This window comes from Ahaetulla prasina, chromosome 6 (assembly GCF_028640845.1).
Source record: "Ahaetulla prasina isolate Xishuangbanna chromosome 6, ASM2864084v1, whole genome shotgun sequence".
Classification (NCBI taxonomy): domain Eukaryota; kingdom Metazoa; phylum Chordata; class Lepidosauria; order Squamata; family Colubridae; genus Ahaetulla; species Ahaetulla prasina.
The window spans coordinates 68,664,150-68,685,917 of record NC_080544.1 but is presented as its reverse complement, the minus strand read 5'-3'; the positions used below and the strand labels follow the sequence as shown (position 1 = coordinate 68,685,917).

Below are 21,768 nucleotides of genomic sequence, written 5' to 3'. Positions count from 1 at the left end.
CTCTTACAATTCTTCTTGTCTACTTTCCCCTCTATTACTTTTCCCATCTCCCTACAATTTTTCACCTCCCAGGAGCATCCAGTAAAGATGAAATATGAATGATGCAAAGCAGCAAAAATACACTTCTTCATATAACACACAGTAAAAATATGAAACTTGCTGTTCATATGATGATTGCTACCAAATGGCATGGATGTAAAATGAAATCATCAGGACAAACCTCTTAATGTGTTAATTAGCACTCTGCAAATCTTTGATTCATTTCAGGTACCTGGATGAAGAAAAGTAGCCCTCACTTCTAAGTATGAGCATCTGTACTGCTTTGCTGAGGAAAAGAAGTTTTCTAAAATAAGGGGACTGGGACAAGTAGTTTGGTCCCACCTGAACATTCTTAATTGAAATACCTAGGGCAGCTGCATTGTGTCTGTGTTGCAAAGTGCTAGAGAGATAGTATTTTTATTCCATCAATATATCTTTGAATTTTTTTTTTATTTGCATTTATATCCTGCCCTTCTCCGAAGACTCAGGGCGGCTTACACTATGTCAAGCAATAGTCTTCATCCATTTGTATATTATATACAAAGTCAACTTATTGCCCCCAACAATCTGGGTCCTCATTTTACCTACTTATAAAGGATGGAAGGCTGAGTCAACCTTGGGCCTGGTGGGGCTTGAACCTGCAGTAATTGCAGGCAGCTGCTGTTAATAACATACTGTCTTACCAGTCTGAGCCACAGAGGTCCTTTCACCAATCAGTGGTGAAATGTAAAATTTGTTACTACTGGTTCTGTGGCATGGCTTGGAAGGCGGTAATGTGACTGGGTGGGCGTGGCCAACTTTATTTTTTAACTTTTAAAAGTGTTTTTTCTACAACCTCTTTGGCCGAAGATGTTATAGAAAAAATGCTTTTAAAAGCCTCTGATGATTCCAGTTGAACCATGCGATCATCAGAGGCTTTTTTAAACTTTTAAAAGTATTTTTAAAAGTATTTTTTCGGCAGAAAAAAATGCTTTTAAAAATAATAATAAAAAACCTTTGATGATCGCATGGCTCAGCTGGGCATGGGGGGTGGAGGGGGGGTGGACAGGGATTTTTGCTACCGGTTCTCCGAACCACTCGCTGCCATCGCTACTGGGTCGGGTGATCCGGTCCGAGCCAGGAGCATTTTACCCCTGCTTTGAATATGTAAGTGGAAAAGTGTTCTTATACAAATATCCTGCTTTTAGGCTTCTCATATTTATCTGGCTGTTGACCACTTTGGAAATAGTAAATATTGCTAGGCAGGGCTTTGGTCTCATCTAGCATTTTTATTTTGGTACACTAAGGAGCAAGGACAACTGTAATTTTAATTGATTATGGGCAACCAAGTATATTTTTGATAAATCACTTAAATATATAACTCTGGTTTGTTTGATGATTCATTTGGCTATCTATGGTGTTCCCAGGAGTCTTCTCCAACACCAAAGTTAAAAAACATTAATACTTTCAATCCGCTTCTTCAAAGTCCAACTTTTACTTCCATAGAGCAACGCAGGAAATACTATTGCTTGCATTGCTTGCACTATTCTGATCTTTGTGAGGGCAGACTGATCACAGCATCTGAGTATCTTTTCCAAGATATTCATGACTGCTCTCTCAAGTGCTAATCTAAAGCATATTCTTGATGAGGGACTTTAGAGGCACAAGGTTTGTCTGACACCAATATTAGTAGGCTTTAGATATCAAATTAGTTTTAGTCAGACATTTAAAAGTTGCTAATACAAAGCTATGTAAATATATACCAGTAATTTATATTGTCTATTCTGACAGAAGTTCTTTTAAATCCTGTTAAATTATGTAGTACTTGCTCTAAGATAAAACAAATAAGACTTCTGTGGTATTTTAAAGATTATCCAAGGTAAATCCTATTAAGTGAGTGGAATCAGCTCCCGTCTAGAAACAACAAAAATCTTCTAGGTGACTGAAACTGTTATTTATTGGAATAATAAACAATGAACTTTAAGGTGGCAGTAGAAACATATCTGTTTTGGCTGCAAGAGACTATATCTGTTTTTCTGCAAATTCTATAGAAATGAAGGTACTTATTTATTTATTTGTTCATTAGATATATATGGCCACCTATCTCACCAAGGGTGACACCAGGTGGTATACAATAATCCAATAAAACAATGCATCTATAAAAACATTCATATAAATATATAAAAAATCAAGGCCAAAGGTTCAGATTGTTAGAATTAAGAGTAAAAATATACCAATCTAAGGTATGGAAACAGTATCTACCTCAGTAGTATAGCCATCTGACCATATCTCTGGTTCCCTGGAATCCCCAGGCCTAGTGACATAATTTGTCTTAAGGGACTTAGAGAAAATCAAAAGGACTTGAGCTAACTGAACTTTGGGTTGGGGAACAGCGTATTGCACTAGGTGGGTGCCACAGCAGAGATGGTCCTACTAAATGTATGTCCCTAGAAGAAAAACCCAAAACATGTCCTCTCTGCCATATCTATTGGGATGGGCTGATATAATAGTGGAGATGTTACCTCAGATAACCTGATCCCGTGCCATAAAGGGCTTTAAAGGTTAAAAACAACATCGTGAATTGTACCCAGAAGCAAACTGGCAACATTGCAGTTTGCAGACAAGAAGTATGATGTGATGTTCTAGGAGCACACACCACTCCCTGTACCACTGCATTTTGCACCAATAGAAGGTTCTGGATACTCTTCAAGGGCAGCCCAATGTAAAACATCTTACAACAGTCCAATCTGGAAGTAACTAGGACATAGGTGACTGTGAACAATGCCTCCTGATCCACAAATGGACATAATTGGCGCACAACATGAAATTGTGCAAAAGTCATTTTAGCCAGGAGTGCTATTTGCTTTTCAAGCAGGAACTGTGAGTGTATGAAGACCCCCACATTGCACACTGCATCTGTCTGGAGCAGTGCAATATCATCCAAAACCAAAGATGGCATAGTTCCAGAACCAGTTGGCCCTAAACATCGAAACCACTTCATCTTGCCAAGGTTTAGTTATTCTATTGTTGCCCATCCAGACCACAGCCTCCAGACATTGGGATGAGACATTCATGACATCACTTAATTCAACAGGAGCAGAGAATAGAGTTGGATATCATCTTTGTAATGTATTTGAATTTTAGGAGGGAAATTTGGGTGGGAAAATGCACGTTACTGATTGGCTGATGCCTCAGCCAAAATACTATTTAAAGAGTGGGTTTTGCCTGTTGGCTTTGCTGGGATCACAATAAACCAAAGAGCTGTTGTCACTTGTATCGTCTCCTGCCTCTTCATTGCCCGAACTTAACATTGGCGACGAAGGTGGGATATTGAAGGCAGTGAGACTAGGAAAAGAGCTGAAGGAGCAATGTAATTTCAAACCCAGCCAGTATCAAGGGCGGATACATAGTGATGTCTAGCTATACGCCGCCAGCGTCATTCGACCTAGCCAAGGAGAAATGGGGGTCGTACATGGCTCGTTTCGAGTGTTTCCTCGAAGCTAACGAACTGCAAGGAGTATCGGATAATCGGAAGCGCGCTTACTTCCTGAGCCACTGTGGGCCAGAAGTCTTCGATACCGCTGAATCGCTGTCGGAACCAATGCCGGTACAGTCGGTGCCATGGCAAACGCTACAGACGACGCTACGAGCACACTATGCGCCGGTGCCATCGAAGTTTGTACAACGGTTCGAGTTGAGGCAAAGAGTTCAGCGAGAGGGCGAATCGATAAGCGTGTACATTAAGGAAAGCCGCAAACCACTGTGAGTATAGAGACTTGGAGGACTCTTTATTAGAACAACTCATTTGTGGGGTCAGGGACATCCGACTACAGAGGCGGCTGCTGTCGAAAAGCAACCTAACCCTGTGTCATGTCCCACTCCTCCGCTGATGGCCAGGTCAGGGAAATCCGAATCAGGTGTGCCTCTGCAGCTCTGCCAAAGTCCTAGCAAAGTCCTCAGGGCAGGCAGGAGACCAGAAAGTGACATCAGCAAGATATGTTTAGACTTTGCCTGACTCAGAGAATGCCAGAAAGCAGATCCTTTATATAGGCCATGGGGTGTGGCTCCATGACTCAGCACTTATCCAGGCCTGCCCCTCCCTTCCTTCTGACGCCGCCGCCTATCAATTCTTCTGAAGCGAGGGTCACTCCAATCGGCAGCTGTTGGTAATAAACCTTTCTCAGGCTCACATGCTGTGGAGGAGGGGGAGGGGTCTAGTTGCTCCGTTTGCCTGGGCATGGAGCCAGAGCTGGGGGCTGGAGATACTTGCTCTTCTTCAGCCTGTCTGGGCATGGAGCCAGGGCTGGGGCCGGGAGGCATACTAGGACATTCTTCAGCGTTCGGAAGCAGATAAGCAGACCCCGGCTGTGGTGGTGAGATCGGGTTAGGCCAGGGCACACGAGATGTCCACCAAAGCGGTGGAAACCTTACAAAAGCCGAACACGCCAAATGCCGCGGCGAAAGCAATGCCAGTCCACAGCGAAGAAATCCAGGCCGAATCGGACGGTGAAGAAGAGGAAGAGGTTTTCCACACCGGGAGGCCGGAGAGAGGCGACCGGGACGAGTGCGTGAGTTGCGGAGGCCAACACCAACGACAGAATTGCAGGTTCAAAGATGCAATTTGTCGGCGGTGTGAAAAGAAAGGACACATAGCTCAGGCCTGCCGAGCCTCTAAACCTTCCCACCCAAAATTCAAACCGGCCAATCAACAGGGTGCTGGATCCGCGAAGCGGCCAGGGATTGGTCAGTTCAAAAAAGGCGCGAAGTTGAATCAGACCACTGTGAGAGTGGGCCACGCATCGACACGGCTAGAAAAGAAAATATTCACCAAGAGATACATCGAAGGAGTGCAGTGTAAAATGGAGGTGGATCATCAATCATGATTATGTCTTGGGACACAATCGCAAGGGACCTGCCAGACGTCGCGAAATGCCAGCTGCAACCCCAAAAGCTGAGCGTGCAAGACTACCAGGGGAACCGAATCCCTGTTTGAGGAGTCACGTCCGTCAGAGTGAAATATGGGCAATTCAAGAAAACCCTGCCGATCACCATCGTAGATGGAAACCTGCCCAGTTTGCTAGGTCTGGACTGGTTCAGAGCCTTGGGCATGGAAGTAACCGGGGTTCACAGAAGCAGAGTCAACCTGAAGGACGAATTGTTGAGAGAATTCGAGGATGTTTTCCAAGACTGCCTGGCCAAGTACGTGGGGACCCCCATTTCATTCAATTTGGACCCCCAGGTGGCTCCCATTAGATTAAAAACTAGGAGGGTCCCGTTCGCCCTCAAACCCAAGATTGACAGGGAACTAGACAAATTAGTAAGCCAGGGAATACTAGTCCCCATCGACCATGCAAAATGGGAAACACCAATAGTGACCCCAGTCAAACCGGACGGATCGGTCCGGATTTGTGCTGACTATAAGGCAACACTTAACAGGGCATTGCAGAAGAACGCTTACCCCGTCCCCATAGTCCAACATTTGTTGCACTCGTTAGGACAGGGACAGGTTTTTGCCAAACTCGATCTGGCTCAAGCCTACCAACAATTACCAGTTGACGACGAAACGGCCGAAGCGCAGACGATTGTCACACATCGGGGTGCTTTTAAATGCACTTGACTTCAGTTCGGAGTTAGTGTAGCCCCTGGGTTATTCCAAAACCTAATGGAAGGACTCCTACAATGTCTACCAGGAGTAGTTCCATATTTTGACGATGTACTGGTATCAGCAGAAAACTTGGAAGAATTAAGGGTCAAATTGTGGAAGGTTTTGGGCATTTTCAGGTCTGCAGGGCTTAAGGTTAAACTCAACAAATGCCAGATAGGAGTTGAATCTGTAGAATTCTTGGGTTACCGGATAGATAAGGAAGGCATCCACCCAACTGAGAGCAAAGTGCGAGCCATTAGAAAGGCTCCAACCCCAAAAAACAAAACAGAATTACAAGCATTTTTGGGGCTTGTAAACTTCTATGCGGTATTTTTAAAAAATAAGGCAATGGTAGCCAAACCGCTACATAAACTGCTAGCGAAAAAATCTGTATGGACTTGGGGCAGGGTTGAGGCTAAAGCATTTGAAGGCGTTAAGAATCTCTTGTCCAGCGATAGCCTTCTAATTCAGTACAATGGGACGTTGCCACTAGTACTAGTTTGTGATGCATCACCCTACGGGGTAGGGGCTTTCCTCAGCCACAGGTTACCGAACGGTTCAGAAGCCCCTATCGCATATTTTTCCCGCACGATGTCCGCAGCAGAAAGGAACTATAGCCAACTAGACTGGGAAGCCCTGGCTATAGTTTCTGGGGTTAAAAAATTCCACGAGTACCTGTTTGGGCAGCAATTTGAAATAGTCACAGACCACAGACCTTTATTGGGACTCTTGGCGGGAGACCGTCCAACACCAGTTACATTATCACCCAGGCTGACCCGTTGGACTATTTTCCTGGCAGCATATTCGTAAAAACTGTCTCACTGACCGGGCAAGGATTTGGGACATGCGGATGCTTTAAGTAGATGCCCGTTGCCAGAGACTATTGAAGACCCAACCCCAGGGACGCCCGTCTTGTTAATTGACTCTTTGGACTCTGGCCCAGTCACATCTACGGAAGTGACTAGGGCATCTTACAAAGACATTGTCGTAAGAACTGTGATCGGTTGGGTGCAGAGGGGATGGCCCACTGCACCGGGGGATCATTTCAAAGAATTTACAAAAAAGCGTTCGGAACTGTCGGTACAAGGAGGTTGTCTGTTATGGGGGGATAGAGTGGTTATTCCGGAGAAATTACGAGGGCATTTATTGGAACTATTGCATGTGGGCCACCCGGGGATTGTGAGGATGAAAAGCCTAGTGAGAAGTTACGTGTGGTGGCCACAAATGGATAAAGACATTAGCGACCAGGTAGGGAAATGCCAAGCATGTCAAGAATCAAGGCCACTACCCCCAACAGCCCCCATAAGGGATTGGGAGAAACCCCAGGGTCCTTGGTCCAGGATCCATATAGATTTTGCCGGGCCGTTCCATGGGCAGACCTTCTTAATTGTGGTAGATGCCTACTCGAAGTGGTTAGAAATTTTACTCATGAAAACCACAACAGCGGAAGCTGTAATCACAGTATTGAGACATCTATTTGTGACACACGGGTTGCCCGACACTCTAGTATCTGATAATGGCCCACAATTCACGGCCACCCAGTTTGAGGGGTACTTGGCAGAAGAGGGCATCCGACATGTCCTCTCGGCGCCTCTCCACCCGGCGACAAATGGACTTGCAGAACGTTTCGTACGCAGTGCCAAGGAAGCACTATCTAGAATTAGCCCAGGAGATTGGCAATCCAAAATTGATACCTTCCTGGCAGTCCAACATAGAACTCCCTGTGTGACCACCGGCCGCAGCCCATCGGAGTTATTAATGGGTAGAAGACTCCAGTGCCCCCTAGATCGGTTAAACCCAACATACTCCCCTGATGGGTACCAAAGCACAAAGGGAAGAACCAGAACAATGACAACAGGTGACCCAGTATGGGCACATAACTATAGTGAGGGCCCAGCGTGGCTAAAGGGAACAATTGTAGGAGTGACGGGCCCAAAGTCATACATAGTGGACATGGGGGATGGCCGAGTGTGGAGACGCCACATAGATCAATTACGAAAAAGAATACAAAACAATCCAGAAACCAAACAGCCAGACCCTGACTACCCAATATTTGAACCAACAGCTAACTCAACCCCGAGGCGATCGGAGGACTTAGCTGAGTCTGAAGAAGTCCAGCGACGCCAACCGGCTCCTCCAGAGGACAGCAGGGACGACTCTGCCAATAATCCAGGGCCGGATGGCCCAGAGGAGGAGCTGGGAGGAACAAACAGTCCCTCCGACCAGCTCGACTCACTCCCAGGGAATGAATTGCGCAGGTCAGAAAGAGTTAGGAGACGCCCTGTCTACCTGCGTGACTACGTGGAAAAATAACATGCAAAAAACTATGTAAATATGGTACAATGTGTTCTGGGAGGGGAGGAGTGTAATGTATTTGAATTTTAGGAGGGAAATTTGGGCGGAAAAATGCACGTTGCTGATTGGCTGATGCCTCAGCCAAAATACTATTTAAAGAGGGGTTTTTGCCTGTTGGCTTTGCTGGGATCACAATAAACCAAAGAGCTGTTGTCACTTGTATCGTCTCCTGCCTCTTCATTGCCCGAACTTAACAATCTTCATACTGAGGTAACTTCATATAGATGTTAAACAGGATCTGAGAGCAAACTGAGCACTATGGCATCTCACATAGTAGGGGCTGGGGGTGGGACATTTATTTGCCATTCAACACTGACTGGAATAGATCCTAAAGAAAGGAAGTGAACCAGCATACTGTGTTGACCACTCTCAATCCTCTGAGACAATCCAGAAAGATACTATGTTTAATAGTATTAACAGCCATCAAGAAGTCAACTGCAGCAGTCAGGGATAGATACATCCAGCCTACACTAGAAATAATCCAAAACTGCAAACAGTACCATTCCTATCGCATACATCTGGATAATTTGTTTCAACTGAGCCCCTCTGGAGCTGTTGCACAATGATCTTTTTAACTGCTTTCCCAAAAAAAGGGGAGGTAGAAGACTGGATGGAAATTGTCCAGTGTAGTGAGATCCAGCATTGACTTCTGGAGTAGGCGGCAAAGCAAGTCCTCTTTAAAAAGCAAAGGAACAACCCCTTCACTCAAATAACAATTAACCACTGCTAGAACTCACTCACATGCACCTCCTAGGGCACTTTAACAATCTAAAACTCTTGTGTAAGGGTACAAGGACTTTTATGCTAAGTAGATGATACTTCTGTCACAACTATTGTTGCTCTAGTTCCATTTATATATATTGTTAGGCCTATGAATGCTTCAGAAACGTTTCATCAGAAGTGATCTGGGATACACGGGTTAGCACCTGCTTAAAACAGCTGGGTATTTTTTAAAATTTCTGAACAAGCCTAAAAATATGCAGTTGCTTTAATAAGTGATATGTAGAATCATATTTTCTTACTGAGGTGTGACCTGTCTTCGGATCATGAAGCTGAAGTATAAAGTATAAAGATCTGTAATAAATAAATGTAGTGTGCATTTTTTTTCTGGTTTAGAAATACTATTTCTGGATAATATCTCACTACAACTTTAAGAATCTTTCTTTTTATCCAAAGGAGCAAATAAATCACAGACTAATTTAAAAAAAAATGCTTTAAATCATCTTGTTAATCATATTGAATTCAGTTCCAACCCCTCTTTTTTTAAACACACTGAAGTTGCCAGTTCTTTTCAAGGTAAGTGTTCTTAGAAAACTGCCAGACTTAAAGTGGTTCTGTCAATTAGAGGCTTAAAAGAGGTCAGCTTACTAGAGCAACAAAAACTAGTTGAATTTTATTAATTTTATCAAAATACCTGTCAGAGTTGTATGTGAGTTACATCAGCTTTAACAATAAATTCAAAAAGTGTATTCGTTTGGTGGGGCCACTGAGGCTTTCTCTGTCTTTATGCATACATTCATGCACGTAAACTTTTAGCTAGGGACAATCTTAGTTTACTTGTTTTAATTTTTGTTGGCTGATTCCAAGCTCATAAACCCTAGAATAGGCCCTAACATCAGCAACTTTGCACACATTTGTCAACTGATTGTAAAGCTTTAACACTCCTCTAAGGCTGTACATTCCAGCTTTCTTGTAAGTAATAATTTTCCAAGTTAAAGTACCATCCCTGTGTTTTCTTCTTTTCATCCTGTTTAATTGCCTGATTTCCCCCTTTCTTATTTGTTTCATACAGTGGGAGGAAGTCAGTGGCTACGATGAGAACCTCAACACAATACGTACTTACCAAGTTTGCAACGTCTTTGAACCCAACCAGAACAATTGGTTACTTACCACCTTCATAAATCGACATGGTGCACACCGTATTTATACAGAAATGCGCTTCACTGTACGGGACTGTAGCAGCCTTCCCAATGTTCCTGGTTCCTGTAAGGAAACTTTCAACCTATATTACTATGAAACAGACTCTGTTATTGCCACCAAGAAGTCAGCTTTCTGGACAGAAGCCCCCTACCTCAAGGTGGACACTATTGCTGCAGATGAGAGCTTCTCTCAGGTGGACTTTGGTGGCAGGTTAATGAAGGTGAACACAGAGGTGAGGAGCTTTGGGCCCCTCAATCGGAATGGCTTTTACCTTGCCTTTCAGGATTATGGGGCATGCATGTCATTGCTGTCTGTAAGGGTCTTCTTTAAGAAATGCCCAAGTGTGGTGCAAAATTTTGCCATCTTCCCAGAGACCATGACAGGAGCAGAAAGTACTTCCTTAGTAATTGCACGAGGTACGTGCATTCCCAATGCCGAGGAGGTGGATGTACCCATTAAATTGTACTGCAATGGTGATGGGGAATGGATGGTTCCCATTGGCCGCTGTACTTGCAAGGCTGGATATGAGCCTGAGAACAATGTGGCCTGTAAAGGTAAGATGATGATTTGCTGTTGTCTCATGGCCATTGCCTTTGTCAACTAAAGATATTAAAATCAAAATTAATTTAAGATTGAAGTTTTAAAATTATAAAAATAACATTATAAAATTTCCAGGGATGAAACATTCCAAGATGTTGTTAATGCAGGTGGGAGGATCTCATGGGATTAGCCTGCCCCACAGTTGTTTGGGCCTCTGTGTCTCTCACACAAGGCCACCCAGCTAGGTTTTGACCCCTTTGTAGAAGGCCAACCTATTGGGGGGCTTTCCTCACCTCAGGGTCCTCCAGTCAACATTCTTTGACTGATGGGGACTTGCCAGTAGAAGAACACTATTGCTCTATGTTGTGAAGCCCCACGTCATATGGTTACTTAAGAAATTGCAAATTGACATAGCTTTCTTTATTTGTGATAACTGTAGATCTGAAATGAGTCCTCAATGTCTGCTTCTCTTACAGTAAGGATTGCAAAAAGGGACATAATGCTAGGGCACAATAGGTACAGAAATGTTGATCAGTGGCAGTCACTTCCTTGAAGTTAGTTGTTTTAAAAAAAATATCCTTATAGATAATTAGGTAGTATAAAAATACAGTTTAAAAATAGAACAATGAAAGTTTTAACTGGAAAAATGGAAAATTAAAGTGCCTGGATAAACACAATTTTATGAGCTGTTGCCAAAATAATTGCAATTTTAGTGTTACTCATACTTTCTTAGGGAAAGTGATCTGATGCCAGAACGTTCTGCCTTTCCCTCTTTTTCTTTTATTAATGAATTTCAGTCATCCCAATATAGCTAGAAGCCCTTCAGAATATATTTTGCTTTCTTTTTTTTTATTCTCCAGGTGCTGAAGATGATGCTTCAGCTCAGAATAGAACCTTCTAGTCATATTTTATACCAATCCTGAAGTTTGTGCAGTGATTATCTATAGCAGCCTTTCCCTTTGTGTTCCCAGTGTTCCTGTCTGAGATTAATAGGACAATGATTCCCACCATCCGTGGTCATGTTGCCTTGGACTGATAGGAACCGCAGTGCAATGCATTAAATGGAGGTGGGGGAAGAGATTGATTTAGATAAAATGAACAACTTCTGTGTGGTTGGATGAATTAAAATGTAGCTGTGAATGATTAATACTCTAGCTCTGCTGCTCCCTTGCCAGCTAATAATTTTCTCTTATGCAACCTTGTAAAAATGTCTGGTTAGTAAATCAGGGGTCTAGTTTGTGATTACCAACACTTACAAAAGGCAAATGGTAGCATGTAGCATATGGTAGCATAAATAGGGGACAAATATCTGATCCAGTGGAATTTTCATGAAATGTGAAGAGAATAGTTCAGGAAATAACCCACCAACTTCCTTCATGCTGGCCACTCTGTAAATAGCTGTTTTCCTTTCTTACTCAGTAATGAGAGAGTAAAAAAGATGTTTTCCTTTCTCGAAATCTGAAGCCCAGATGTTAGCTTGGCTATGAACCTCTCAATATAGAGAGGTTGTACTTTAATTAAACCTAAACCTAAACTAATAAGGCTATTTTAACTGTTGTAATTGATCTGGCTTTTCCCCTTTTGTGTGAGTGGAGTCAGAGATTTCATTCCTCTAAGCCAGGGGTCTCCAACCTTGGCAACTTTAAGCCTAGAGGATTTCAACTCTCAGAATTCCCCAGTCATTCTGCGGGAATGCTCTAAGCCAAAGTATTGTCAGAGATGGGGACGTTAGAACGATAGGCTGAAATGGAAATCCATGCATTTTCTGTTTTCTCCTTTAATAATTTGGGAATGAAGGCATCAACATGATCCAACATAAGCTGTACTTGTGGGTGGAGTATGGAGATCAGCATGATTCAGTTAGATTTTGTAGGTGTAAAACCACATACTGGGAATTGTTCATTGTGAAGGGAGAGCTGTGCTATATGTCATGTCTATAAATGGATGAGTTATATTAAATACGAGTCAATCACTGGTTAGGGTTCCAACACAAACTGGTTTGAATACTCATTTTTCATAAGATATGCAGTATGTGTATATGAAAAGCTGAGAGAAAGGCCTATAAATGTTTATTAAATACCGGTGCTTCAAGTTGCAAAAGTTGTATGGTACTTTATATGCAACACACTGTAAAAAAGTTATTTGACCGTATATTCTCATTCACACTTTAAAATTATCTTCCAAACAACTTCCTGCCAACAAAATCTAATAATAGAAAAGAATATTACTTGGCTTTTAAATATGTTTTCTAAAGAATGCTTAGCTGCTTGTGCTTTGTTTTTCATCTGAAAACAATATATAAAGAAAATAATACAGATATGCAGTGCTTTGAATTTGGTACCAAAATAGTACTTCAGAGTATGTGGTTTGTGATATAATATCTTATGCAACTCTTTAAAAAAGCCACACTATTTCCCAGATCATATGGCAGCTACAAAAGGCAGCAAGCAACCTTGAGAAAAAAATATGGGTGGTTTAAAGAGTTGCAGAGCAGACAGATGCTACAATATCTGTCCTGTGCACTCCAGAAAAACTTTTGCAAATTATTTCTGAAGCTCTGCACAGCTCTAGAAATTAATCTGCAGAAACTGGTTTTCAATTTACGCATCATCCTTCTCCAGTTTTGAAATGCATTAAGATAGAGTTCCCTTAAACTGGATTTGCAATGCTAGCTGAAAATGCCAAAGATTTATTTTAACATATCTGGAAGGCATATCAATCTGCAGTTGATCTACGACTAAACAGAAAATAAAGGCTATTCATACTACAGAGCCTCTAACTGTTTATTGGATTTAATCAGACGAGTGATGTGGTCTCTTGCAAGTTACTGTGCACTGAAATAAAAACAGTAAAATAACAGGTGATGGTTCTTCATATATCACTGGAAATGTATCACAGTCATAAAAAGGCATTAAAATGTAATTGATGGCCATTATCGTGCCCACCATCTAGTGGCTTCATGAGCAGGTGCTGAAATAAATTGAAACCAAATTACAACATAGAAAGATTAAATATGAATAATGTGAGAAGAAAAAATGATAGAAGAGAAAATGGAATAGAAGGATTTTATGTCTCTACAAAAAGTTTCTACACAGTAATGAAGTAGGCAGTGCTACCCATCAGATGTTTCAGAGTACAACTTTTATAACCCTTTGTGATTGACCATGCCAACTCAACCAATGAGAATTAAAATTCTGATCAATAGTTTTTTTTTGTTTTGTTTGTTGAGTTTTGTTTGTTGAGTTTTGTTTGTTGAGTTTGTTTTGTTTGTTGAGTTTTGTTTGTTGAGTTTGTTGAGTTTTGTTGTTGAGTTTACTTTAAAAATATGGAATTTAGTGAGTTTTTGTAGATCCAGAATGAACACTCAGTGTCAACTAAAGCCCATTTCACTAGAAATGAGTGCTATCTGTGCTATCAATGAGAGCTATCTGTGCTTTTATTTTGATACTAGAGTTACCTAGGTAGAAACATAAACATTATTTCTTGGAAAAGATTACACTGTTTTCCAGGGGATAATCTTGCAGTCTAAAATCTGTGCTAGTCATATATATACAACTACATAGCATAGTTTATATCTCATCACTATAATTAAACTGTGGAAATTGTTTTGCATAATAAAACAGAGACATTTAGATCCTATAGTCTAGAATATTGTTAAGGTTTGGTGTATCTGGAACAGATTCTGAAGTATCTTTAAGCTTTGGTGTTAAACAAATGTTTATTTGAAAGGAAATTATAATAATCTGCTCATAGATTGCATGAAAACTAAAGTCTTCCCATGTGAGTACACTTCCTGTAGAAGACTACAATAATTGAGCACTTTCACCATATTGTATTTTTTTAACAAAATGTTCTGGAATGTAAAATTTCACTTTTTTTGAATTCTCCAAAAAATAATTATGAGATATTCTTCAGCTATCCATGAAAGCATTCTATATTATTTTCTCGTTTTGATCATTTTGACCTACATTTTCTACGTTTGTTCATATAACATGATAAAATGCCCACCCAATGCTTCAGCAATTCCAGAAAAATTGCTGTTTTGTATATGCAGAGGAACAAAAAAATATAGCTTTATTTAAGATGTCTTGATGCATTTCCTGCAGAAAAGCTAAAAAATAATAAAAATCACATTATGTGGCATTTTTCAATCATGTTGCATGATTGCTCTCATAATCACCTAATTAGCACAGCCAACTGATATGCTGGAAAAGGATTGTGGGAATAGAAATTCAGAAACAACTGGAGAACATCCGGTTGGGAGAACGTCATGTTAGCTTTTCAACTGCTAATTATGAGAGAATGGGAAATGGGATCTGTTTCATTGTATGAACAAAAGAGATTTAGCATTCTGAAGTCGAATGAAACACACTGGACAATGGACAATGGACAGTCACTTGTCTGAAATGGTATAGGTTCATGATGGCGAACCTGTGGCACGCGTACCAGAGGTGGCGTGCAGCGCCCTGTCTGATGTTACATGAGCCGTCGCCCCAGTTCTGTCCTGCTGTGCATGTGCGCACGCATCCCACTAGCCAGCTGGTTTTTGGGTCTCTGCTGCGCATGCGCAGGAAGCGGGACATGTGGGGGTGCACGTACATGCACAGGGCGCATGCGGGAGCATGCATGCATGCACGGGGTGGGGCACATGCACTGGAGCATTTTGTGGGTTTGGGCATGTGCACTTTCGGCACTCAGTCAGGAAAAGGTTAGCCATCACTTGTAAAGGATGTCCTGCTTGAACAGGGGGCTGAACTAGAAGACCTCCAAGGTCCCTTCCAGCTCTAGTCTGATTCTCAATTTACATTTCCCAGGAATGGATGATGATCAGAATTCTGGCAGGATCAGAAAGGGAAACTGATAGACAAAGCTTTGCTTTTATGTAACTCACTAGGCCAGGATATGTCTCATTAACATTATACTCCTCAGTGTATTTTCTTTGGCTATTCTTTTCATTTCCCACTGCATTAATGTTTCAGATAGCAGAACTAATATCTGATATTGTTAGTTTAATCTATGGTCGGTTCATATATCTTTGGGAGTGGATCTAACACCTTTGACCTTACCCATGTTTATGAAGACATTTGCCTACTTCTTTCAGCATTGGAGCTGTAGCCCAAGTGTCAATACTTAACTCTTCTGTCAATTTATTTTATTATATACTATTTTTTTTAAATGCTATTATATACTAGTTCCTTGCTTTCTTTCAGTTTCCAAATCTGTAATCGCAAAATGTTCACAATGCTACAGAATAAAATAGATTAGTTAGCTAAGTAGAGAAAACACTGGGACCTGTAGATCAGAAGATACATGGGATAGGCTGGAACTTTATTATCTGATTGTTTAGTTTTTAAATAAGAAATGTATCAAAAGGCCCACACTAAGTTTACCATGGGTCTTTGTTTTCTGATATGTCACTCAACTTTAACAGGCAGGATATTTCATTTGATGAAGTAGCAATTGAAGTATTTTTTAAGTAAGACCTACAGAATTCGGCCACCTACATAGATAAGATTTTAGTTTTAGATGAAACCAGAAATTTTTTCCATGAATAGAGTAGAGAGGAAGTCAAGATGAAAGCTTATCTTCCTTCGAGTAAGCCAGTTCAAGAAACAGCCATGACAGGGATTCTTGGAATGTTTTTTATTGTAAGAAGGTAGAATAAAAACCTGTCTGCTCCTGCTAAGGATTACAAAGTTCTGAGTCTCTGTCTTAGTTTCTGTTTTCCCAGGACTGACCATCTATTTGTCTCCTTCTCCTTCTGATTACCTGATATAAATTCTGCCACAGTCATAAACATGAGAGAAAGCCAAACAGACAATGGTATCCATCCTTTGATGGTGGCTATAGTTTGCTCATAAATTATGGTAATATTTAACGCTCATGAGAATACCCTTAAATACCCTGTAAAATGCATCCAGCCTGAGACCTTGGACAAAATCTTGTCTGGATACTGCTTGAATAGTTTTCGTCTTATTTTGTTTTTCTTTTTGTAGTCATTAATTTAATTTCTACCCCACTTGCCTTTCTAAAAAAGCTACTTGAATATATCTATTGACCTTAAAATGCTTATACTTACACATGGTTATGTCATTGAGTAGTTTTTAAAATAAATAAATAATGGATCTAGTTAGCATGGGGTGACTTTTTTTAATATTAATGTTATTAAACATTACAATGACAAATTAAAAATCTAATGCAAACTAAAAACGTAAAAAAGAAATGCAGAAAAATAGGAAAAAGGAGAAAAATATCAATATAGTAAATAAAAAAAAATCACTTCCTCCTTATCACAAGTATAAACAATTTTAGTGACATATCACCTTCCCTACAAATAAAACAAATGATTATATCCCATTTCTTATCTATCAACGAATCTTTAAAGCCTCATCTTTTCAGTCTTGATCAGCAAGTCTATTAAGTATTATCAGAGATGATAGCACAACTATTTTAACCATGATCATATAAATCAACTTTATATCTTTCTTTTATTTCTAACAGTCTTGACCTTTCGTGCCTTCAAATAATGTCCCAAAATTTGATTTTCATTTTTTCTTTGTCCCTTCTCACAAAAGTTTTTAAGCTTTAACAAAGTTCTTTTGTAAATCCAATTTAGAAAAATTATCCAAGGCACTCTTAATTTATTTCTATATCCCTTTTAGATATTAAGACTTCAATGTCCTCTTTGAAGGCATTGACAACGATTACAATAAAATATTATACCTTGACCTCCCAAAGCTTTAAATTTGCTAGAGACCACTGTTTCTTGGTCTCTTTGTAAGGAGAGGAATTAAGAAGAGCCAATTCACTTGCTGACTATTCCTTTTGACATGATCATTGTCTTCATTGTCATCCATTCAATGGATAACTATCTTCGGTTATCCATTTCTTCCCTGGAAGTCCATTTTATATGTCACTCTCTTAAGGTGGGAAAATGTCATCTATAAAGTAGGTTGATTTGAGACAGAGTGACTGGTTCAAAATCATCCAGGCAGCTTCCATGGCTAAGATTGGACTTAAATCTGGGTCTTCCTAGTCACAATCCAATTTCTTTGCTATCCTGGTTTTCCTGATGGTTTATTGATAGTGAAGTACAGGGACTGTGACAAAGAAAGGGCATTTTTTAAAAAAAATGAAACCACAGATCATTCTTTCGAAGAAGACCAAACAACAGCTGCTATATAAACACAAACTCTCCAAAGTAAGGTTTGTGATTTCCTAGCTTCAAAGGATTGTGCGGGATTGCTTTGGCTGGCTGGTCCTCTTTCATCTTTCTCATTATTTCTTGAGCAAAGCTGCAGGAATCAGAACGAGCTTTGATGGGTTCTGATTTAAATGGAACTCTGGGAACAACACTCTGATTCTTTCTCTTAATTGGAACTTTCCTCTCTCTTATTTTGGGCCTTGCCATGCGTGCTGTCAATTTGATACTGCCTGCTGGAATCCTCAGAGGGAGCTGGATGTATAAATATGGAAATTATATGATTTATTCTCTTCTGTCACTGCTTTCTGAATTTATATTAAGATTGCACAAATTTTTATTTATGCCTCATGGCTTTACTTACACATTGTCTCTTTGAAATAACATTCAGTTGAAAAAGTTTAGTCCAAAGCGAAGCGAATTTTGGTGCATCTGATGTAGTGACAGCCAGACAGCTTTGGTATGGATTTCGTGATGAGTTTGGTAATAAATAAAAATTAAACTCCCAAAGAGATGATTATGTTGTCTCCCGCTCTTTTTCAAAATGTAATATTCATATTTACCAGATTTGCCATTTTACCATTTAAAACCTGACATCTTTTATTACTATAATACTTTTATGAACTATTATGAAGTCAAAAACAATGACACCCTGCAAGAAAAGATCCATGTAAGATATCCGTTTTACAGCTTATCTTTGGCTGTTGTAGGTATTTCAGAAACAACGACTTAATAACTGTAATGTAAAATGTCTAAATTGTATTAGTATTTTGAAGGTTTAATTTGAATTTTGATAAATGAACGGTGGCCAGTAACAGAATTTTCATTAAAAGAATGTTTTTCTCCTTAATGAGCAACAGAGGTTTTAGGTTAAATCTCCATAAGTCATATTTGAAAAATATTTGCAAATTTAATGTCACAATAGGGTGTTGGGTATGTAGATGCTTGTGAGTACATGTTTATAAAACATACCTGCAGTATGCTATTCGGTCGCTAGAGGTCTCTATGCACTCTACAGAGTTAAATAGAGGGTGTGTCCTGTGTAGACAAAGAAGAAAAAGACATAGCAGGAGGCGTTAAAATCTTTTCTGTTTTCACATAAAACTAATGACAGAGATTCCTTTTGCTTATAAACGATTATAGAAAAATTTGAACAAACTTGTGAATCAAAGCTTTAAACTAAGAGAAAAGCAGCAATTTATATTTCCTAAAGAAACAAAGGACATCATCCTGTATATTTAATTACCACAATCCTTCAGCTAAACAAGTATGAGTCTCTCTCACACACAAATTTCCAACTCCCCCCCTCCCCAGTCTCCAGAGGGAACAAGGCAAGGCATAAAAGCATAATCCTCTTAAAGGATTCATTTGTGTTTCTCAAAGAAGGCGAAGGGTGTTAAAACTGACAGAAGGGTGCTCCTCCAGCACATCCTGGCCTTTTGTTCCATCTGTCCACATTTATCCCATGTCAATGACCACATGGCCTTGGGAGACCACTCATAGCCATGCAGATACCCTTTGGTGCATTTCTGAGCAAAACTAATGATATTTTTTACCAGTTTAATTCATGGTAAAAGATGTTTTTTCTTCTTTCTTTTAAAATAGAGGAATGAAGTGAAATTATTCCAGTGGAGAGTTGCTACTTTTCATAGTTTCATATGATACATGCCATTTATCAAGTGCTTTCTACTTCCCTTGTAGATGGTTTGCTTGCCTGTAGTCACGACTTTAATGTGACACACTATAATAAAAGAGATTTTGAATGTTAAAAGATGCCCCAAAAGGTCTAGTCTATCAATGTGACAGAAAGACATTTTTGTAAGCCTTTTACATTATTTTTCAAGCATAGAACTTCAAAGCTTATTTACGGGGTCCAAAAGATAAACAGTATATAAATTCATCCAGATAATTTTAATTTTACCCTGCTCTTGTTGTTGCTCTTGTTGTAAATTAGATATAGTAACTTTGCTAATAAAGAAAACAAGAAATGGAAAAGAGCCAGGTTGTGGTGGAATTTCCAGCTCACATGAGGAGGAGTGAAAAGACTGGCAAGCTTGGAATCCTTGCAGGAACGGAAGGGCCATACACCACCACCACCCCAGCCATAGCTTCCCCGAGAATTCCTAAAGCCTTTCTCTGGCAATTCCCAAGAGTCACTTTGGCAATATTCTTGTAAATAGCTAGGCAACAATAAAGAAGTAACTCTGATCAGCGCATGGCATTATTCTGGTTCCTTGTGACTGACATATGTTGGCCCTTGTCCAAAACAACTTCCCCATGAAATTGATTGGAAGGCAATAATAATATTGGAACCATGAAAATGTCACAAAATTGTGTGCAGTTTTGAGGTCTTTGTAACTTTCTATCAAATTTTGAGGCTACAAAACTTTGGGGACTGTAGCGGAGGTGGTATTCAGCAGGTTCTGACTAGTTCTGGAGAACCGGTAGTGGAAATTTTGATTAGTTTGGAGAACTGGTAAATATCATCTCTGACTGGCCCCACCCCCATCTATTCTCTGCCTCCTGAGTTCCAGCTGATCAGGAGGGAATGGGGATTTTGCTGTAACCTTCCCCTGGAGTGGGGTGGGAATGGAGATTTTACAGTATCCTTCCCCTGCCACACCCACCATGCCACGCCCATTAAGCTGTGCCATACCCACCAAGCCACGCCCACAGAACCGGTAGTAAAAAAATTTGAACCCTACCACTGAACTGTAGGAAATAAAAGGTAAACTGAATGAAAATGTAAAACTAACTATTAGTTCATTCTTTATTGGTGCTATAGTTTTGAGATACAACATCTTTGGCCTGATCCCATAGTTTGATTTTGTATTCTGCCTTCAGATGGCATGTGATATAATGACTGCATGGAAAAGCCAACATTTTCCCTACCGGGGGTGGGTGGGGGAGGGTCCATGATGGTTTTGTAGCCAAATCCCAAGTAACCATATTAAATATTTGGGATACAACAACAGCAATAGCAACAAAAAGATTTCACTGATAGAGTGTTCTTAGAAAGCCAAAACTAAAATGCATAAAAAAAAAGCAGAGTGCCCTTTAAACATCTACAGATTTTGGCCTGCTGGCCTTGTTTTCATGAATATAGCTCATTGGTTCATTTTGTCAGGTCTTGGAAATGAATCAGAAGGACTCACAGGTTGGGCCATGAATCCTCATCCTGTTGGCAGGGATGTGATAAGATTCAGCAGCTAAAGCTGATGGGACTTACATTGAATAGTTTGACAGACAAGATGCTTAATAGAAGAATGGATAGTGTAAACCATGCACCTGTGAATTTTTTCCCCCCTTTAATTCAGGCTGGAAAATCACTTCAATAACAACCCTTGGAGAAGAAAAACTAAAAAGCCAAAATACTTTCCTTTCTTCCTTTGAATAAACTCCTCATGTTGTGATATTATTGAACAAAAGGATTCCCTTCCATCCTTTTTATATTAGCGTCAGGATTGCCTGCACTACAGAAAAAGTTTAGCAAATAAAACAATAATTGATTACTTTCAATATTATAAAAGCTATACTGGAAAAAAACAATTGAAAATTTAACATGATATACTTACTGATCAAACTGCTTTTCCCTTTAAACAAATTGCTTGTTCCAATTTGTGTCACTGTGGAGCCTGAGAATATGAAATCATAACATTTGTGTGTGCTGAAACAGATTTTCCCCTTGTATTATTAACATTCTGAAGTATTGTAGTAGGCATTTTCTTTTTCTTTTTCTTTCTAAGTTGAAAACATCCATAATTCTATTCTATTCTATTCTATTCTATTCTATTCTATTCTATTCTATTCTATTCTATTCTATTCTATTCTTTAAAAGAGCAGAATTCAAACTTTGTAGACCAAGTTGTCTAGTTATTATAAAATCAGTACCTGTAACAGGTTTTTTTTCTGGTGTCTTATCAGTTGTTGGATCTCACCTTTTATAATTTTTAGTTATCAGAGGAATTAGGAGCTAGGCTGGGTATGGGATTATTTGGATTAAACATATCTATAAAGAAACAGGATGGAGAAACTGTCTAGTTTTTGGAAGGAGAGAGTGAATAAAAAGATTATATGAGCACTTATGTAG

The 21,768-nt window shown here is 39.9% G+C and overlaps 1 protein-coding gene across 11 annotated transcripts in view; it reads left to right on the top strand.

Annotated features, from left to right (window-relative positions):
• EPHB1 (EPH receptor B1) overlaps positions 1-21,768 on the top strand; it is a 454,416-nt gene that overhangs the window by 166,359 nt on the left and 266,289 nt on the right. For 10 of the 11 annotated variants that reach the window (XM_058187165.1, XM_058187158.1, XM_058187160.1 and 7 more), the window contains one exon: positions 9,810-10,491. In XM_058187165.1, the coding sequence (XP_058043148.1) occupies positions 9,810-10,491 (682 nt within the window). Of the gene's footprint in view, positions 1-9,809; positions 10,492-11,337; positions 13,300-21,768 lie in introns of those variants that run through there. The other variant, XM_058187169.1, reaches the window with a different exon arrangement.